The 22,192-nt window shown below is 33.4% G+C and overlaps 1 protein-coding gene across 4 annotated transcripts in view; it reads left to right on the top strand.

Moving 5' to 3' along the window:
- Arf1 (ADP-ribosylation factor 1) overlaps nucleotides 1-8,586 on the top strand; it is a 68,941-nt gene extending 60,355 nt beyond the window's left edge. For all 4 annotated transcript variants that reach the window (XM_090403036.1, XM_090403037.1, XM_090403039.1 and 1 more), the window contains exons 4-5: nucleotides 63-187; nucleotides 7,795-8,586. In XM_090403036.1, coding sequence (XP_090259162.1) covers nucleotides 63-187; nucleotides 7,795-7,956 — 287 coding nt within the window. In that variant the 3' untranslated portion in view covers nucleotides 7,957-8,586. The remainder of the gene's footprint in view (nucleotides 1-62; nucleotides 188-7,794) is intronic.
- The last annotated feature ends 13,606 nt before the right edge of the window (nucleotides 8,587-22,192 follow it).

The following is a 22,192-nucleotide window of genomic DNA, read 5'->3' as shown; positions in this document are numbered from 1 at the left end:
GTTTTGATATTTAGAGTTTGATAGATTAACCAAAATTTTTTTTTTTACCCATATATTTTCAGGACTGATATTTGTAGTAGATAGCAATGACAGAGAACGTATTGGAGAAGCTAGAGAGGAATTGATGAGGATGCTTGCAGAGGACGAATTGAGAGATGCAGTCTTACTTATTTTTGCTAATAAACAGGTATTTCATCGTATACTGTTTTACTTTGTCTCGACTGCTTTGATTAGAAAAGTTGAACTTAGTATAGTATGATAGGAATGTGTAATTCTCAAATACTGCAATTTTCTCTTAGGTGAAAATTCTGCCATTTCATTCCCCAAAGGAGTAGGCAACACCAACGTTTTTGAAATAAAACTAGTCTACTTCCACCATTGCTAGGGTTAAGTGCACTTATACTATATTATTTATTTAGATATACTTAGGTATGTTCTGTGACTGATCTTGCTTAGTTTGGAATTGGATGAAGAATGCTTAAATTTTAATCTTTCTGATAATCCATTACATCTATGGATCTAACATGGAAATTGCAAGGCTTTTCATTGTATGTTATTAGAAATCATGAAGCTGGTCATTTAATTCTAATGATCAGTAGAATTTGTTTGTGGCAGTTCACATTATGTCTACAAATTATGTGGCTCTAGTATTTGCTAGTTAGTTAAAAACAATCTTTATTGAACTAAGTTTTCAGTGAGACTTGAACTACTATATATCCCTTTCCAACAAAAACTGTTTGAGGGTGCCTCTAGATTGTTTTAGTGGTCATATATCAGTTAAAAGAAATAACTACTTTCATATAAATTCATGTCTCCGAATTAAATCTTTTTCTGCCAAAAATGACTATCTGTAACCACATTATCTAGCCATGTTTCTTCCTTGCCCACACATCAATCTGTATATATGCCTACCAGCTTTAAACACTGAAATGTAGTGCAGCACTTCAGCTATATACTTTTCAAGTCATAGTTATGAAATATCACAGAAATTTGCAATACTCTGCAATATAAGTTACAAATTATTCTAATATTTTGTAAAATAAATTACATAATTTTTATTTTCTTTATGGGGATGCAAGTGAATTTAATTGCAACACTAAATTTCGCATTAATATTAAAATAAGCTATTGCATCACGGTAAATGGAGTGGGTGAAGAAATGTTTTTATCCAATTTTTTTCCCAATTCTTTATTCATCATCATCAAATTCCTGCCATGTACATTCATGGGGTGTACAGGATATGATAGTACTACATGAAAAAAATTACATCATTACTAACTTCCTATCTACAATTTTCCTCCAAATCAGTCTATTACTTGTCAAGACTCCAACATTATCAGATCTTATATTTCTATCATCTAAGGCACTTTGTATTGTATCAATCCATCTATATCTTGGTCTTCCTCTGGGTTGTTTTGCTGTAAACCTGGCTGAGAACACATGTTTTGCTAATCTTTCTTCGCCCGTTCTGTTTAAGTGACCATACCACCTGAGATTAGCTCTGCTAACGCATTCCTGGATGTTGACAATGTCAAGTTCTTTCCTAATATCCTCGTTTTTAATATGATACTGCCATTGGTGCCATCTGTTCATGCCTATAATCTTTCTCAGGACTCTCATATCTGCTGTCTCTAGTCTTTGGTCAAGTGTTTTACTTCTGACCCAGCTCTCAGATCCATAAGTTAAAACTGGTTTGAACACTGTCTTGTATACAGCTAATTTAGTGTTCTGATTAATTTCTCTTATTCCATATGAATTTATTCAATTGACTTCCTACTGTACCAACTTTGCTGATTCTGTTGTCTATTTCTATATTTAATTTACCATCTTCAGTAAAAATCGTGCCTAAATAGCTGAAATGTTTTACTTGTTCCACAGGTTCTCCATTCACAACACAGTTGACATTTTCAATGATTCTGCCTATTTTCATTGTCTTGGTCTTTTTATTGCTGACCTTCATACCATATCTATTACAAGAGCTATTCAATTTAGTCAGAGAATCTTGCAGACTTGTAGCGGATTTATTTAGAAGTATAATATCATCCGCATAAAACAAAGAGCTGATATTAACATCTCCGATTTTGATATCGTGTTTAATACCACTTTCCTTCATAATGTGAACCATATAGATAATGAATAACGGGGGATAATGTACATCCTAGTCTCACACCAGATTTAACATTAAACCATCTTCCTGTACTTCAATTCTAACTGCTGACTTACACCTCAAATAAAGACTAAATATTGCTTGATATAATGCCCCATTGACACCATATAACTGTAGCGTATTGAATAGCTTCTCTCTTGGCACCTTGTCATATGCCTTTTCCAAATCGACAAAACTTAAATACAGATCTCTGTTATGTTCCCATGCTTTCTCGACTATTTGTCGTAAAGTGAAGATCTGATCCTGACAGCCTCTATTTGGCCTGAATTTAGCTTGTTCTTCACCAAGCTTTTCTTCCACAATTCTTCTCAATTGTTTCTCCAGTATACTTGCATAGATCTTGCCAGGAACACTCGGTAGGGAAACACCTCTGTAATTCTCACAGAGGTATTTGAAGAAATACCGAAAGATACAGAAAGATTATTGAAGAAAAAATGAAAGTTTGAGAACAGGAATCAGACCTTGGAGATTCAGTGGCAAGCCTTGAAGAAAGCCCTGATTGACTCAGCTAGAGATGCATGTGGTGAAGTTGTCTGCAAGGAGAGAAAAATTAGAACTCCATGGTGGACACAGGAAGTTAAAGAGGCAATGAAGGAAAAGAAGAAAGCATACCAAAAGTTCTTGGCAAATAAGTCAGCTTGTGCTCTTAGCGAATACAGAGACAAATGCAAGAATGCTAAACAGTGTGTAAAACTAGCTAAACAAAAGTCATGGGAGGACTTTGGCAAGAATATAGAAAATAAATATCAAGAAGGTGGCAAAATATTCTGGAGGTTGTTGAAGAAGCTTAGGAATGGAGGAAAGAGTGCTGTAATAGGAGTTAGAGATGATAATGGTGACATGAAAACGGAAGAAAAGGATATCCTTGAAGTATGGAGTAATTACTTTGAAAAACTGCTAAATGAAACAAGCCGTGATGACAGCACTGTGGCAAAAAAACACTGAACAAACATGCAGTCAGGAAGAATACATATCCATACTTGAAGCAGAAAAAGCCATCAAAGGCTTAAAATGTGGAAAGGCAGCAGGAGTGGATGATATTCGACCAGAAATACTGATGTATGGTGCTATAAAAGTCTTACAGTGGCTACACTGCTTAGTTCAGAAAGCCTGGACAGAGGGACGAATTCCCGATGATTGGAGTAGAGCTCTCATAGTACCCATATATAAAAAGGGAAACAAAACTGAATGTGAGAATTACAGAGGTATTTCCCTACTAAGTGTTCCTAGCAAGATCTATGTAAGTATACTTGAGAAACAATTGAGAAGAATTGTGGAAGAAAAGCTTGGTGAAGAACAAGCTGGATTCAGGCCAAATAGAGGCTGTCAGGATCAGATCTTCACTTTACGACAAATAGTCGAAGGCATGGGAATATAATAAAGATCTGTATTTAAGTTTTGTCGATTTGGAAAAGGCATATGACAAGGTGCCAAGAGAAAAGCTATTCAGTATGCTAAAGTTATATGGTGTCGATGGGGCATTATATCAAGCAATACTTAGTCTTTATTTGAGTTGTAAGTCAGCAGTTAGAATTGAAGGAAGTACAGGAAGATGGTTTAATGTTAAATCTGGTGTCAGACAAGGATGTACATTATCCCCTCTGTTATTCATTATCTATATGGATCACATTATGAAGGAAAGTGGTATTAAACATATCAAAATTGGAGATGTTAATGTCAGCTCTTTGCTTTATGCGGATGATGTAGTGAATATTCTCTGACTAAATTGTATAACTGTTGTAATAGATATGGTATGAAGGTCAGCAATAAAAAGACAAAGACAATGAAAATAGGCAGAATCAGTGAAAATGTCAACTGTGTTGTGAATGATAAACCTGTGGAACCAGTAAAACATATCAGCTACTTAGGCACGATTTTTAGTGAAGATGGTAAATTGAATATAGAAATAGACAACAGAATCAACAAAGCTGCTATGGTGGGAAGTCAATTGAATAAATTCATATGGTATAAGAGAGAAATTAGTCGGAACACTAAATTAGCTGTATACAAGACAGTGTTCAAACCAGTTTTAACTTAATGATCTGAGAGCTTGGTCAGAAGTAAAACACTTGACCAAAGACTAAAGACCGCAGATATGAGAGTCCTGAGAAAGATTATAGGCGTGAACAGATGGCATCAATGGCAATATCATATTAAAAACGAGGATATTAGGAAAGAACTTGACATTGTCAGCATCCCGGAATGCATTAGCAGAGCGAATCTCAGGTGGTATGGTCACTTAAATAGAATGGGAGAGAAAAGATTAGCAAAACAAGTGTTCTCTGCCAGGTTGGCAGGAAAACGACCGAGAGGAAGACCAAGATATAGGTGGGTTGATACGGTACAATGTGCCTTAGATGATAGAAATATAAGATCTGATAATGTTGGAGTCTTGACAAGTAACAGACTGATTTGGAGGAAAATTGTAGATAGGAAGTTAGTAATAATGTAATTGTTTCATGTAGTACTATCATATCCTGTACACCTCTTGAGGGTACATGGCAGGAAATTGATGATGATGACTAAGTATTGTTTGATATAATTCCCCATTGACACCATATAACTAGCATTTCAAATGGCTTCTCTCTTGGCACCTTGTTATATTCCCATGACTTCTCAACTATTTGTCATAAAGTGAAAACTGAGCCTGACTGCCTCTATTTGGCCTGAATCCGGCTTGTCCTTCACCAAGCTTTTCTTTCACAATTCTTCTCAACCAGTTTCTCTAGCATACTGGCATAAATCTGACCAGGAACACTCAGTAGAGAAATACCTCTGTAATTCTCACATTTAGTTTTATTTCCCTGTTTATATATATCGGTACTATGAGAGCTCTACCCAATCATCTGGAATTTGTTCCTCTGTCTAAGCCTTCTGAGCTATGCAGTGCATCCACTGTAAGACTTTTATACCTCCGTACTTGAGCATTTCTGGTCAAATATAATCTACTCCTGCTGCCTTTCCACATTTTGAGGCTTTTGGTGGCTTTTTCTACTTCAAGTATGGATATGTATTCCTGAGTATGCCTGGTCAGTGTTTTTTAATCGCTGTGCTGTCATCACTGCTTTTCTCATTTAGCAACTTTTTTAAGTAATTATTCCATACTTCAAGGATATCTTTTTCACCTGTTTTCATGTCACCTTTATCATCTCTAATTCCTTTTACAACATTCTTTCCTCCATTTCTGAGATTCTTCAACAACCTCCAGAATATCTTGCTGCCTTCTTCATATTTATTTTCTATGTTCTTGCGAAAGTCCTCCCATGACTTTTGTTTAGCCAATTTTACAGTGTTTAGCTTTCTTACATTTGTCTCTGTATTCTCTAAGAGCACAAGCTTATTTTCCAGGAGCTTTTGATATGCTTTCTTTTCTTTGACTGCCTCTTTAACTTCCTGTGGTCACCATGGAGTTCTGATTTTTCTCTCCTTGCAGACAACCTCACCACATTCCTCTGTGATTGGGGTTTTCTTCAAGGCTTGCCACTGAATCTCCATGGTTTGGTTCCTGTTCTCAAACTCTCATTTTTTCTTTAATAATCTTTGTGTATTTTAGTCTCCAGTTCACATCTGAGAGCTGCTCAACTTTTATTCGCTTTAAAACTTTCTTACATGTTCTTCTGTTCGATATGAAATTCAATTTTATCCTGCTCAAGACTAAATGTTGATCACTTCCAATTTCAAATCCTCTGTACACTGGTCTATATTTGAGTTGTAAGTCAGCTATTAGAATTCAAACAGGTACAAGATGGTTTCATGTAAAATCAGGTGTAAAGCAAAGGAGTGCATTATCTATATGGATCATATTATGAAGGAAAATGGTATTAAACCTGAAACCAAAATTGGATAGGTTAATCTCAGCTCTTTATGCAGATCATGTTGCACTTCTAAAAAAAAAATCTAGTAAGGGTCTTCAGGATTCCCTGAAGATCCCTACTAGATTTATTTAGACAAATTTGGCAAATTGAATATGGATATAGGCAACAGAGTTAACCAAGTTTGTTTGGTAGGAAGTCAACTGAATAAATTTATATGGAATAAGAGAGAAAGTTGTCAAAACACTAAACTAGCTATACACAAGACAATGTTCAAATTTTAACTTAAGGATTTTGAGAGCTGGGTTAGAAATAAAATGATCAAATTGGAGACCACAGGCATGAGTTCTAAGAGATTAGGGGAGCACAGGTAACATCACTGGCAGTATCATATAAAAAATGGGGATATTAGAAAAAAATTATTGTTAGTATTCAAGAATGCATTAGCAGAGCTATCTCATGTGGTATGGTCACTTAAACAGCATGGAAGAGGAAAGATTAGCAGAACAGGTATTTTTTTCCAAGGTGATAAGAAAAGGATCCAGAGGAAAACCAAGGTCTAGGTGCATTGATACAGTAAAAAGTGCTTTGAGAAAGATTTTATAATATTGGAGTCTTTAATGTTAATTAGGAGGAAAATTGTCGATAGGAAGTTAGTAATGATGTAACTTTTTCACATTCTAATATCCAGTACATATCCCCTTTTGTCAGAAGGTGCTTGTCAGGAACTTGATGATAAACTTTGATAAATTGATTTTAGAATAAAAGCAACTAGCTTAAATTAGTGCAGCAGGATGTGATGTAGTGAACTACAGAAAAAAAATCCTAGTCTGAACTAGCTTACTGTTATGAACACTAAAGCTCTAAACCTTCACAATAGAGGGTGAATCCAGTCATGCTTGGTAATTTGTGTATTACTGAAGATAAGGGGTGGTAAGCTGAAATCTCTTGCAAGAGAAGGCAAAGCTGCATGTTGAAGGTGATCATGTTATCCTCACTCCAGTGAAGAATGGTATGGAGATCAACTATAGGCTTTAGTTGCAAATCTTAAAGCTTAGAATGTTTTAGCACTGCATAGTTTGTCAAAATCTGAGCTATAGAGATTCCTGTTTTAAAATTAAAACTTATGAATCCATTCTGTGAAAGCCATAGCATAGTCACTGAGTAAAATAGTTGAATAATTAGATGTTGCTCTAGAAACCAAAGATGGAAATCTTTCTAGCTATTTGAAATATTTTTAATGTAGCATCATTTGCTTGAGTAGCTTTCTGTGTAAAGTGAATGAGTTCAAAAACTTTTTTTATACAGCTTTATTTTTTTAAAATCCTGTAGATTGCATTTGCAAAAATGCAAATGTGATATATAGCCCAATCTAAATGCATTAAACTAGGTCTTTTACTGTTTAACTATGAATCATAATTGTTTTTCTGGGGATGGCAGTAAATGATAATTCCTCCCTGGCTATGTTGAACATGCAATTTAGTATTTTGGATTAATGTACATTTTTTTTTTTTTTGCTTTGTTTATGAACAATCTTAATGACAAAATTAGGCAAAACAAAATTGCTGTGCATGTCTAAAATGGTTGGGTTTAGTTGATTATAGCATTCTTTTGTGTAGTCAATCTTTACGAAATGCATAGTTATCTGATCATAAAGTAATTTTAAAACTAGGATGTCATAAGTATTAAAATTGTATTTGAAGCATTCTTATACCTTTTTTTGTTTGTTCATAAAACTCCAGAATCAGTTTTAAATCTATTTATATTTTACTGTTGAAACTGCCATTTTAACTTATTTGTGGAATTTCTTTACAGGACTTACCTAATGCCATGAATGCTGCAGAAATAACAGACAAGTTAGGGCTTCATTCACTTCGCAACAGAAACTGGTATATTCAAGCTACATGTGCTACCAGCGGTGATGGCCTGTATGAAGGTTTAGACTGGTTGTCTAACCAGTTAAAAAACCAAAAATAAAAACTTCAATGTTATGTTCCAGGATAAGTGCTGTGAAAACTTTGTGGACCTGGCCATCCAAATGATTCCCTCCCTCCTCTGAATTTAAATAACATTAATAGTGAAATAACTTTATTAAAGTGTTGTTAGATTCATGATGCTTGTAAACAACTGCCCTCTGTAGTATGCCAGGAAGTTTTCATCTGAATATTATAATTTATCCTAGAACATAGCATAGGAATAATTTTAAATTGTTCTCAAGAATTCCTCACATCCACCCATACTACAGAGGGTAGTTTAGTTTGGAACAAATGTAGGATATAATTTCAGAGGAGGAGAATTTTTGTGATGCAGAAATATGTACATAATGGAGGTGTCATTGCCTGTCACGTATTAGGGCCCAAAAAACATTGAAATTTTCAGCATCTACATCATTTTCTTTCCATATTAAAAATATATTAGTTTTTTTGGAGGTATGCTGAAAAGCTGTCATGTTATTCCACTGGGTATTGGTTCTATAAAGAATGTGGTGTAAAAAACTGAGCTGGTACTCATTTCATGACAGTAGGCTGGTGGGATAGTTTGCCTTTGATCTTGTATGTTTCATTAATGTAGTTGCGAATAAAAGTGTCAAATGCTTTGTCACCACAACTTTGTTTAGTCAATTTTATAATGTTTTATTCACTGTTTAACACATTTTGTACCATATTATATATAAATAATGTTAGCTGTAATTTGCGTTATGTGGTTGGTTTTACGTAACATTACCTTTCTTTCTTTCTGAAACTTATCAATGAAGCTAATTTGGAATTAATAGCATTAAAAATTAATGTTTAGATAAATTTGATTAATTTAGAGGTTACTTGTTTCAAGAAAATGCCATACTTTTGAAGATCTCACTGAAATTGTGCAAATACCACGTGTACAGATGTTAATTAGGATTATTGATTAATAAGTACCATTTCTATGTTTTCAGTTTTATTTGCATTCTCTTTAAAACCTCTTTTCTCAATTTAATATTTAATATAATGCCAAATTGCATGCTTTACCTCTCCTCCCTGGTAGAATGCATAAATTCTATTAACAGTATTGAACTTCAATCCATTCTAATAGTTTTCAAATGTTTGATTAACTTAGGAAATTTGTCAATAATGCCTGAGCTTCCATAATTCTATTAGTTGCGCTTTTCAAATTACTTGATTTTTGTGCTTCCTTTAGGACACCAAATGTTTTGCTGAATGTCATATTTTTCATTAATTTATACAGGTCAAAGAGTGCACTTTTGACACCTTATGTGTTTGGACGATATATGGTACAAGTCCATTACTTAATATCTCAACTGCTTATTATAATGAGTAATTGCCTACTTAAGTTTTTTGCTAACATTTATGCAACATGAGTCAAATCCAGTCTGTTGATTGAAAAATAAATGCTGTCTACTTATCCAACCAGGTTGTAGTTATGTTCACCTTTTAAAGGAGACAAGACATGGTAAAGCATTCCAAGAGTTGATTCTAATTATCTAGTTTTTCATCAAGGTACATATTAGCAAACTATTGTCTGCTGGCTTCATGTCTAGCACTAGATTGTTTTGAATTTTCTCATTTTTTATAATAGTTAAACCATTTACTTCTGAAGGGATAGCAAAAACGTTGTCTGAGAAAACAAATATATTTAATAACCCACAAGTATATGGGATGTCTAGATGCAGCAAAAAAAAAAAAAAAAAAAAAAGTTGGTTGTATGCTATTCCTGTAAAACTGCATCCTGCTTGACATATTTTCTGTATAGTTAATTTATTCATATAACTTTAGTATAATTATTAATGCTAACTAAACTTCTCACTTAATTGTATTTCATTAAAAAAAAATAGAAAAAACCTTTATTTCTAGTACTCAATATTTTTCTCGTATTCAGTAAAGCACTGTTAAAAGCGTTTTATTTTTAGTATTTTTCTTGAAATATCTTCAGTTTTCATCAGTATAACCCTCTATAGAAATTAATATTACATAAGTTCTAGTTATTGCTCATTTTAAATCAGATTTGCATTTTTAAAAGCAATGTGGTTGTTATACAGAACAGAAATATGCAAAATAGCAAATAAAAGTAGTTCCTCTTTTTAAATAATTTCTCCTTTGTTACTCTGGAATTCCCTAAAGATAGGGATCTAAATTTTCTGTTGTGCCAGCTTGGAAATGTGCGGGAGCATCTCTTATAAATCTTATATATTCTTGCATTTTTTGGAAATGTTACTTCTGTTCTTTAGTGGTTAGTCCTAGATGCAAAGGAACTAAATACAAGAGGATAGTCCAGTGAAAGTTCTGATCAAGTGTTTAAAATTTCTTAGCAGATTTAAGAATCAATATGAAAATTCTATAGATTTCTAAAGCACATATGCTCAATAACAATTAGGCTATTCAGTATGATCTGAATGGTCTGTTCCTTATCTTTCTTTCTCTTATTCTTAAAATTGGAATGTCAGTTATTGAACAACTTGGTCTTGAAAGTGTTTGAATGAAATTGCATTTAAGTAATGAAGTGCCAAATGTTCTGTTTTGTATTTGATTGCTCACAAACTAAGCATATTTCAGTGTTGCGTTCTATTTCATTTTTGGCATTGAAACAACTGATTGTCTAATTCTAGTTATTTTAGTATGGATTAAGTTATGAAGACTTTCTCTAAGAGGACGTTCTGGCTCTTATAGACGGAGATAGGCACACATTCACTACCTTGTTTCATATGTTTAGTTTTCCTTCCAACTGCATATTTATGGTACTTCCTTTTTACTGTCAGTGGAACTTTTAAAGATTAATCTATAAACTGCATTCCATACCTTTTTTCTGAGCAGGAGGAAAAAAAAAAAAAAAAAATCCCTGCGATTATATGATAGGATTTGAAACTGTTCTTTTTTTTGGGGGGGGGATTTGCATTACTGTTGTAATATAACAAAATAAAGCATTCAGAATTAGTCAATAGGCATTTTGTTCTTGAGTGTACTGATGTCTGATTTTAATTCAGCTGCTGATTCTGTTTATTTAGAAATATTAAATGCTTCTCTCAAAAATAATTCTTTGGCTTATGAAGTTACAAAACGGCTCCATCTAGCTGATGCTAGAATTTCTTAGAAAATCATTTATTGGCATAAACATGAATGTTAGTATAGAGGTGCAAATTGTATAAGCCAAAATAGATAATTTTAATTGCTTATTAAAATTCTAAATATTAACTGAATGTTTAAATCAGTCTTAAGTATTGAAGTGAAACCTAGTTGAAATGAGTGGTTTTATTCAAATTTGGAGGAAATTAATTTACTTGGAATTAATATTATCAGACATTGATCTTATTTATATCATTTTCATCTCATACCTTTTAAACTGTACCAATTATGAATTTTCTCAGTGCCCTGCACTGTTAATAATTGCATAATTGTGAATGTTTTTCACATCATGCCTATTTAAATTGGCAGCATTAAAAATGCAATGTAAACCGATGTGAATTAAATGCAAATTTCAAAACCAGCTGTCTGGTCTGTTCCAGTAAGCCAATTATCATTCCTTATTTCTGTACTATGTGGGGGACATAACTGAATTCATAGCTATAGAAATTTTGAATGACTCAACTGCCATTAGTGCCTATTTTGGTCTTGGTAGCTTTGAGCTCAAATGTACTTGGATATTTCAATAAAAATAGTACAAGAGATTTAACATGCAAAAATTCTTGATTTACAAAAGTTATCAGGTGTCTCTTATTCCTTGAAATGATTAATCTTATTCATTTTTAATTATTGATACTTCCCCTGTTTGAAAAATCATTTTAGTGAATTTTTTCTATTACTATCTGGCATCATTTAGTAGTATCCTCATAGCTTGATGAGCTTTTTGTTTGTGTGGGATCACATTTGGTGGGGTGTGTGATTTCATATAATTTTGGCCTAACTTTGTAGTATGATTGAAATCAAAGGTAGGCCAGTCCATTACTTCAAGGCTAAATTCCTCTAGCCATATACTAGTTCTGATTTGGTTGAATAAGTATCAGATTTGATTTAAATACAAATTAGTATTGACATCTAAAAGATATTGATACAGTCAGTTGTTTGTCCCTAGAACCTCTTGATATTCTAACCTAGTGTAGACTGCTATTGGATATATGAATTTCAGCTGAAATTGGGTATAGTACTAGTATGCTTGAGGATGTGTGGTATAATGCATATGATCAATCCAACATGTATTTTTTATTCATGTTATATTAAAAATATCTAAGATACAAAAAAGCAAAAATTGAAACTACTGTACTTACCAGTGTAATATATCACAATGTGAAAAATTCTCTTTATTTCTATTAGTTTCCCAATTCCATAAGTATTTTATCTAAATTAAATAAATTTTAGGATAAATTTTATAAAAATGTTCATTAGTATATAATATTTAAATAGAAATGTTTTCAAATATTACTTGGTGTAAGATTTTAAACTTCATTTCAAAATATACAAATATATATAATTAGTGTGAATGGACTTATTTTTCAGTTTCTCTTTGTGATATTTAACTCCAAATTTACAGATGGCTTTGGGATTGTACTGAACTGCAAATAATTAGTTCTTGCAGTACAGTACTGCCCTTAGGAGTTACATCTCAGTTTGGAAATCGCTAAAGCTTTTTTTTTTTAATAGAATAACATCACATCAGATGGTTTCCAGCAGACAACTTTCAAATTAAAAAAAAAATTAAAACAGCTTTTAATTAGCTATTTGCATTTGTAAGTAGTTTACATTTGCTTAGAGCATAAAATACATTAATACAAATTGCATTTGCAGCTTTAAAGAAAGTGGTTATTCACAAAGGTTGGGTTCCCTCATTCCCCAACCAAGCTTTTGAACAGTTTGCTGAATGAATTTCTGGTAATAAATTATGAGATGAGAGAATAGGATAATCTTTGGAATTTTTATATGCTGTTGAATCTGTTAGGGTGTCAAAGTTCAAAATGCAGTAAAAACTTATAAGAATAATACCACAGTATATATGAGAACCAAATGTTCAGGAATTCTCTGTCTTGTTTGGTTATTTAGCTAGATTAATGTGAAAGTGTATAGCACAGTATTACAGCACTTGGCAGAATGTTTCCTAATTATCTGTTAGCAACAAACATCTTCCATGAACAAAAATTGACACATAATGGACAGAACTTTACTGCCATTTTATTACATGAACATGCATACATTTTTATGGTTCTAAGGTTTTACAGTTTTAAAGACAGCTTAAGGATTAGCTTAAGCTGTCTTTAAAACCAGAGGCATTCAAGAACTGTATCCAGATAAGATACCTAATCATTGTTACCTGGCTTGATGCTACAATTTTCTCAATGTTTGATCAAGATTGGAGGGAAAGTTGCAATTACTTTTGAACTTATTTAGATTTTTTTTAAGTGTAAATTCACAGGTGATTCTTAGTAGAATATCATGCAATATTCTACTAAGGTGTTTAGTATGGGGATTCTGGCATTATTCAAGATAAAAACTTGTTCATCTGAATTCAAAATTCACTTTTCTCTATTTGCATCAGTTATGATATCCAAGTCTAGCTGAAAGAATTTTTTACTAACCAAGCTCGTGCTGCTAATACATTTATTTATACACTTTAGTATTAATGCTCACTGTCTTTTCTGATTTGACTACAAACTTATTAAATGCCTCCAACAAAAGTTAGGTTTAGTAACTCCCATGTTTTTACTCCCGAAATATGCACAGTTTCTTCAATTTAAAACATTGCAACATTCATATTAAACGATATTTTTTCTTGACTACTGTCAAAAAATATCATTGCATATAGCAGCGAACAAAACTGGGACATGGAATTTGCAGATATAATGCTATCGATTTCCTGTTGCACAGCTCTTCAGTGTTTTTTTTTAAAAAAAAGGTGAAACTAGTTGGTGTTAAAATAGTTTTTTTTTTTTTTTTTTTTTCAGATACTTGATCAACATTTCCCAAATAGTAAATTTTACATACACTGCAATATTCAGTTCAATTCATTCTAACTTCATCAGGTTCGCCACATCCATTTCCCCCCCCTTTCAGGGGATACATCCATATGTGGAGCCCCAAATTCCTTGCAAAAAAGGGAAAAAAAAGCACTTAGTTCACATTGCATCTTGAATAGAAAAATAATTTAGATGTAGAAGATTTAATAAATATTTTTGCATATAACTTTTTCCCCAAACTCATGTTCTCAATTTAAATGTTTTAGCTATTTTGTTTTTCAAATGCTATGACTGCAAGATAACTGGCCTTTAAAATGCAAAGAACCAACTAGAGCCTCTGACCTAATGTCCTATCCCCCCCCCCTCCATATTTGTATTACCTTGTACTGAACAAACGAGGATGGACTGGTAATTTGGCGAGCAAATTGCCTTCTCTATTGGCTTAAACCAGAAATACATGATGGTGTAACATTTTATGCTGACTGGGACATTGCCTAGTTAAACAAGTTCCCCCTCCCCCTGCTGTTTTTATCAGGGAACCTGGGGGAACAGCGAAAAAGCTAGAACAACGAACCCAATGTCAGAAGAATTAAAGATCTGGACATTTAGTATTAATGGAAATGAAATAAACTTGAATAAAGTTACCATGTGAAAATATTGGCATTACTGAGAGAACAAAAACAGGCAAGATCTTGTTCAAGTACAGGATATTCACACAATCGAAAGGAGTAAGAATAGTATTCAACATCAAACATGCTAAACTTCATTGGAAGATAGTTTCAAATAGTTATGGGGTGTGAAATGGATAGTGAGACTTTCTACGGAACCATAGAAGGTTCTTCAGCTGAGAAAGAATGGGAAAAGTGAACCTTGGAGATCTAAACAGCAAAGTAGAAAATAAATCCTACCAGGCATCTAGCAACGTTGTGGGATAATTGGGAGAGAAATGCAAGAGGTAGTGAAGGTATTTGCTGGATTTCTGTTCGGGATATATAGACTAGTCAATAACATGTTCCAACATTGACGTTCATGTGAAGAGAGCCCCATCAACTGTAATAGTTAATAGTGATATCTTCATGCTAGTTTGGATACAGTACAGAGCATCTGTAATTGGAAATTCATTAAGATAAAAATGAATATCACATTGGAAAAAAAAATGCATGTAAAAAGTAGAACAAACTATTGAAAAAGAAATGACTACGAAAGCAAGAACTAAACCTTGAAGTCAGTAGTAAACATTGATTCATCTAGGGAGGCATGTGGTTTTCTAACTTGTCCACCAAAATAACACCATGGTGGACAACCAGGCCTGCCAAAGAAAGCATACTGAAAGTACCAGTGAGTTGGCAGATGCGGTAAAAGGATACAAAAAAAAAATGTAAGAGCTAAGCTATGTATATATATATATAAAAGTAGCTAGACAAGTGATGCGGAGATTGGCAAGAATATCGATATCAGGAAAGTAGCAAAATGTTTTTCGTCCCTTAAACTCAAGAAAATCGACCTATTAGTTATACTCGCTATCCAACCAACAGGTCGCGGGTTCGAATCCCGCCCTGGGCATCGATGTTTGGCATCACCCAGTGTGCGACCACCTCCCCACTTATTCAAGACGTGAAGTGGCTTGACCAGACTATTAAACATAAAATTACTAAAAATGGGGGGGTCGAACCCATCGTACAGTTGTGCTATATATGTTTACTAATGTTTCGTGGGTGGAAGTAACATGAAGGGTTGGCAGTTGTATTCTGGCTTCGAAATCTTGTGATCAGAGCTGAACTATCGGTGGCTATTAAGGATGTGTGCGTGTATATATATATATATATATCGACTTCTGAAAGAATTTATAATAGTCCATTTGGGAAATACACTGCATTACAGCATTTTGTTTAAAGTTCACGTTCTGTATGGTTTCTGCTGTAGGCACTGAGGGGGTACACACGTGGAAAAAAAAGGTTCGGAAAACAAGGGGGTACACACGTGGAAAAAGGTTCGGAACCATTGAGCTAGTGTGACCTGATTGTTGCATATAGCAGCGAACAAAACTGGGACATGGAATTTATTTGCAAATATAATGCTATTGATTTTCTGTTGCGCAGCTCTTCACTGTTAAATTCCGGTGTCCGTCGTTGAGCGAATATTCTATCCTGAAAGCTTTAATTCCATACTCGGAATCTTGAGTGAAAATTTTCAAAATATTTTTAGATCATATTTGCAATCGATCTGGAATTATAATTCCCTCTCGTATGGAATTTAATGACATTTAGTAGTTTAACTAGTAGGTTTTTCATTCATCCAACCGTTATATTAGGTTAGGAAAAACTTGCTTCAGCCCACAAATGGGGAGAGAGAAGTAATGCTATATACTAAGAATTTCTTTAACCAAGAGAGGTTGTAGTTCGGTTTCTGCTGAATGATGTCACTACTATTGGAATGTTATTCCTAATTTTATTATTACATATGGACACCTCCATGTGAAGTCCATAGACTCAATGCAGGAGGTCCATTTAAATAAAATTAATACCCGTCATATTTTTTTTCAAAATCATTCACCCACAGCTGACTGGCAATCCATTCCACTCATTCACCACTAAACAACAAAAAAAATCTAACCCTCACTCCTTTGCTAACCACACTTAATTTCCATGAATGACTTAGTTTTCTTCACATTCATATACTTAAAACATTTCGCCCACATTAATGCTACCTCCCGCTCCCCTCTGCTAAGAAACTTCTGTATGTCATATCCGGCCGATCAGTTGCCTGTAACCCACATCTTAAGTCTATCCTCAATCACGTCTGTGGTAATTCTTATTGCTACTATCATTCTGATTTCATAACAAATTGCTGATAACGGCTTCTGCAAAACAATGATGAGCTTTAACTTACTGACACTGTTTATTACGAGTTTTAATTATAGTGATTACCCTTTGTAGTTATGAAAGAAAAATCATAAAAATCTAGTAAATTTTTTGAAAAAAAAAAGTTAACATATCTTTTAGCAGGTCATGCTAAAGTTCTAGTGTTTGGAGTTCAAAATAATTCAGTGTAGTTTTAATGTTTGTAAACCGCCATTTCAGTTAAACGATATCGCCATCTTTTGGTATACCATCGCAGAATGCAACATAACTAATTTCTTCTAAACGGGCCTGTTATTTTTGAAGTCCCTTCATGTCATTCTATTTACTTCATCAATCCATTAATAACGTGGTTTTCTCTGATTCTTTGTCATTTTTCTTCCAAACTTTGTTCTGTTACTCTCTTCTCTGATTTTTATGTTAGAACTGCTTACGTATTTGTAAATGATGGAAAGTCCTTTTCTGATGTTCCTTTTTAATATGGATTTGCTGCCATTGATGCTACCTTTCACGTTCTTAACTTTAGAACTATCGTGTGATATCCAGTTTTTGAACTATTTTATTTCGAACCTAACCATGCTCTGTATTTAAATACAAATTTTCAATCTGTACCGTGCGTAATTTATGTAATAGATTTTTTGACAATTAAAGAAATTTATATTTTTATAAGATTGCAAATGCAATCCCGTTGAATTAGTTTTCTACTTCTAAAAAGTATAATCAAAGTTTTGGCCATGGTTTTTTTAATGAAATATGCTGCCCAGTCACTACCTTTTTTTACCATTGCGACAGCTAGTACTGTATCAGCATTTTATATGCCAGACAAAAGGTGAAAATAGGCCACACCCCACCTGGCATTTCATGTTATTCATATATTAGTATTGAATCTGTTTTGTTTTTCCCCCTCTGAGTTTTGTTAAAAACTTCCTCTCTTGGAAAAATCCCTAGGAAAAAATAACTGAGAAATGGTCTTCCAGAATCCTGAATGTAAAGAAATAAATATATAATATCCACTCTTATGGCTTAATAGCAAAGATGGCTGGAAAGACCAATTGATTTTAGTCACAATAAAGGAACCTTTACAAGTCATTTTCAAGTGATCTTAAATTAGCTGATCTCACAGGGTGGTGACAAATATTCCACACTCGTAGGGTAGTTACAAATATTTAATACCAAAGAGTCATTCCTAGCGATGATTTTACAAACTTTAACGAAAAATATACTTTGATAATTCCTTCCTCAAAAGCAGTATTCAATACTTTCAATTTCCCACTATCACTCCACTCCTTTACAGTAGATCGGTAGCTGGTTTTGACTTTCCGCCATTGCTGGGGTCGTATGGGTTCCTTATGGCATGCTAGATTAGCATGCCATAAGGCATAATTTTAGCATGTGCTGGTGAGTTCTACAGTCGATTTTCAGTACCAATAAAACAATGTCTAAAATGTGTAATAGATTAACGCTTTTAAAGCATTAAAAGAATGTAGAATAAAAAATATAGTGCCTACAAACACGAGTAGGGTAGGATATCATCTCTTAGCAAGAATCCTGGCCCTTGACTCAACTATGCGTTTTTGAAAGGTAAGGATAATTACAGATTTCAAAAAAAAAAAAAAAAAAAATGATTAAAAAAAATTCTTACTCCCTTTCGACAATCAAAAATAGCATTAATTTATTTAAAAAATATATAAATACTGTACATTGAATAGGCAGTTTACTTGAATAAATATAAATACTTTATAAATAAAATATAATTTTGGATCTAGTGTTAAGAATAATATATGGCAATAAAGATATTTTACCATATAATGCAAAAGAACATTAAAACTTTTGATTTTGAAAATCAATTTTTGTTGAATTTTTATGAAATTTGACTGCGCAAAGGAATCGAGAAAAATTAATTGAAAGTTCTGCCAGAGCTAATTAGTAATCCTCTCAGTTACTACTTATGTATATACATAATATACAACAGGGGCGAATGCTGGTCTTCTAATTCACGCTTGCTCTTATCATTCAGGGAGTGAGAGGTGTGAAGTCTGATTAATGGAATAATGAATTACTGACCATTTAAAACTATATATTTATTTAGAAATTTATGTACATTTAATCATACAAATACGTTTATTTTACAAATGATATTCTATCTTTTTCAATTTAGCTACTTGAGTAAAAACTCTACCCTACGGTTCTTCTTTATGAACTGGTCAATAACATCGTCATAAAAAGTTGGTTGTAACTTAATTTTCCCAAGCAGCATGCACACTTGTAAAGGCTGGCTGAAGCTCACTGGCAAGAGCTACTTTCACTGCGTATGTCTGTGTTTAAGCCGACGTGAAGGAAGCGGAAATAGCTATGCGCGCATGTAATCACAGTGCTGCAGCGAGGACCTGGACGCTCTTACGACCGAGCAAGCCAAGTAGCTTTGACTAGACGAGCAAGCATCGGCCTTCGATACACAACGCAAAGCTCAATTATTGCAGCACAAGCTTAAGACGCCTTCTGTCTACAAAAATAAAAGCTTAAATAAATAAAAGCCTTAAAAATGCATGCATTTATTAACAAATAAATATTACTACTTTCTCAATTAATGAGCTTGTGTAGCAAGCATGGAGAATTCGCCCCTGCTGAAATGGTGTGGGAGTTTTACATCGATTTTGAATTGCAGGAAGGAAAAGGCTGCATGTCTGTGCCTAGATAAATGAAATAATCAGAGAAAAGTTTCTACTCCTAAAATTCTAAATTTTGGAATATTGTTTCTGTGTGTGTATATATTTAAATTGTCCGAGGTAAGAAGGAAAGGCTACGTCCAGCAATGCGTCAGGTGTGTATAGTGTCGTTTTTGTGAAACAGTGAACACAGTCAACTGCGATCTAGTATTCTGGTGTGTGTGTAATTGTGAAGCTAATTCTTGGAAGCAGCGGGATTAAGTTTTTTTTTTTTAATCAAAAATAAACACGCTTTAGAGAAAGTACAATAGTTCACTATTTTACAAATAGATGGAGATGAAACCTGTTTGCAAAACAGTACTCGCACTTTTTAAGACATTAAAATACTTTTTAAAAATTTCAAATATTACAAGTGAGATGTACCATCAGTTATATATTAAATAGCGGCCTTGCCTACTTCTAAGGGAATAAAAGGCGTTGGCCGACCAAAAATAAGCATTTTTTTTAATCATTCCCATCTAATAAATTCTGGATCCAATATGAAGCAAAAGACCCGGACACAATTTTACTGTTCCTGGATCAGCAAAAATGTAAACATTAAATATGAATTCAAGAAAAAAAAAATTACAATCCTTTAATGCTAGACAAACACACGACGCAATCGAAGTACTTTTCTACGTCTTTTATATTTTTAAGCCGATTTGCTTGGCGCAGATTAAGTCGATTTTTCTGTAGGAAGTCATGCTTTTATCCTTCAACTTAGATAAATCGATAGCAGAACCTATGATTTCATGCTCCTGCCTGCCATACAAAATTTGCGGCGATTTTAAAACTTCGCTCGTGACAGGTAGCACCATCTATAGGGAGCTTAGTGTACCAGTTTCAATCACTACCTGCGTCCTTCAGTTAGAGGCACTCGGTTGACTAACACGTGGCAAGCTATGTAGCAGTAGTGTTAAAAATTGAGTACCGTGCTGTGAATTTTTCACCAAAGAAGGGTTTTCTTCAAGTGCTATCAAACACCGATTAGATGGTGTTTATGGGAAAGCTTCTCCTTCATATTCTATTCTACTGAGAAGGAATGGGCTAAACAGTTTTGCCTAAGATAGGGTTCCCATAATGTTTTATTAAAATCTCAGACATTCTGAAATTTTTACTTAAAAAACCCGGGACATGTTAAAAAATTAAGAAAACCAAAAATAAAACTATATTATATACAGTATATATACATGCTGCACTTTAAATTAAATTTAAATTAAATACTGCTATAAACATATATTAACATCAAATCCACTTTAAAAAAAATATTAATCACAAAGATTTAATTAGAAAAATATATCATATTTATGGACGTGTTCAATCATTTTTTTCATTTTTATTATTTGATCATAGAACTCAGTACAAGAGAAATTCTTAAAATATGTTTTTACAATGATTAAACCTTTTGCTGTCTCAATTTTAAGTGTTTTTTTTTTTTTTTTTTCATCTGGCCAGAGCGCATTTATTAATGAAAAAACACGTTCAAACAGCTGCATTAGTTCCTGGCAGTGCTAAACAAAAACTAACTGGGCATTTAATACTCACAGAATTTATACTCTGTTTGTAAAATGAGCAAAAATTTCACATCATTTATCACTGACATTTTCATCCTTCTGCTCACTCCACACTTCAAATTTGCTTTCACAATATTTCTTCACACATACAAACTCATCGAATAAGTCCTCTTCATTCACAGTAAAACTTGCTGACACTGTATGCATGAATATGCAGCTTTCTTGTATGTTCTTCCAAGTTTCAAGTCATAGGATCGTTTCCCTTCAAATTAATCCAATCCATAGACTGAAGAGGTGTGAGAAATGGTGTACACCACTCCTGAATATATATTCAATACAGGTGCAGTAGAAATAGAAATCTTCTGCATAACTTTCAAACTTTTCAGCTGTTATGGGTCCTTCTTTTTCTAATTCTTGCAACTGTTTTCTCACAGTAGTAAGAAACTTTTCTGCCTTCCTACAATTAACATTTCCACCAGTTTGTTTCATCCTTCACTTCAATTACTGTTATATCTTGCTTTTCAATACATTTAATGGTATCATAAAAGGTTTTTAACGGGCTGGCAAGGAAATGCAGGAAAGTAATTGAAAGTGGATTTTCAAAGAAATTTTTGAGACTGATAGGGCATTTTTCAATAGAAAGAAAATATGACGTCAATGAAGGGAACATGTCAATAACCCTCTGGATTGCAAGCAAAAGAGAGATCCATCTTGTCTTGCTGCTACCCAAAACAGTTTTATTCTCTGTATTTGTGAATTCATAAAATGATTTAAGTTCCTCGACTCGTACTCAGTATGTGTGGAAATGTTGGTAAATCTTGTTAATTAACTGAAGATCGATAGGTAAGCAGTCTACACAGCATTATGTATCACATGTGCAGGGCAACCAATTCCAATTAAATTGTTCACAGTGTTTTCTTGCATTTTGAAGTACAGATTATTCTTTCTCTTCTTTCCACCAAAGTTTGTATTTGTATTATCTGCTAATAATACAGCAATAACCTTTTTCAGTAGATTAACTTCTGTAACACTTCAAACACAGAAAATAAAAGTTCTGAAGTTTCACCACCTACGTTAACGAACTCCAATACACACTTTCACACCTTTTTCTGGATGATAGTATCTAATGACTAGAAGCACTAATTTCATATCAAAGTGCTTTGATGAATCGATTAGTACTGATATAAAACGAACTTCTTTTAG

This window comes from Typopeltis vanoorti, chromosome 13 (assembly GCF_054136105.1).
Source record: "Typopeltis vanoorti isolate ZY-2024b chromosome 13, IOZ_Tvanoo_1.0, whole genome shotgun sequence".
Taxonomy (NCBI): domain Eukaryota; kingdom Metazoa; phylum Arthropoda; class Arachnida; order Uropygi; family Thelyphonidae; genus Typopeltis; species Typopeltis vanoorti.
This window is presented reverse-complemented; position numbering and strand designations above follow the sequence as displayed.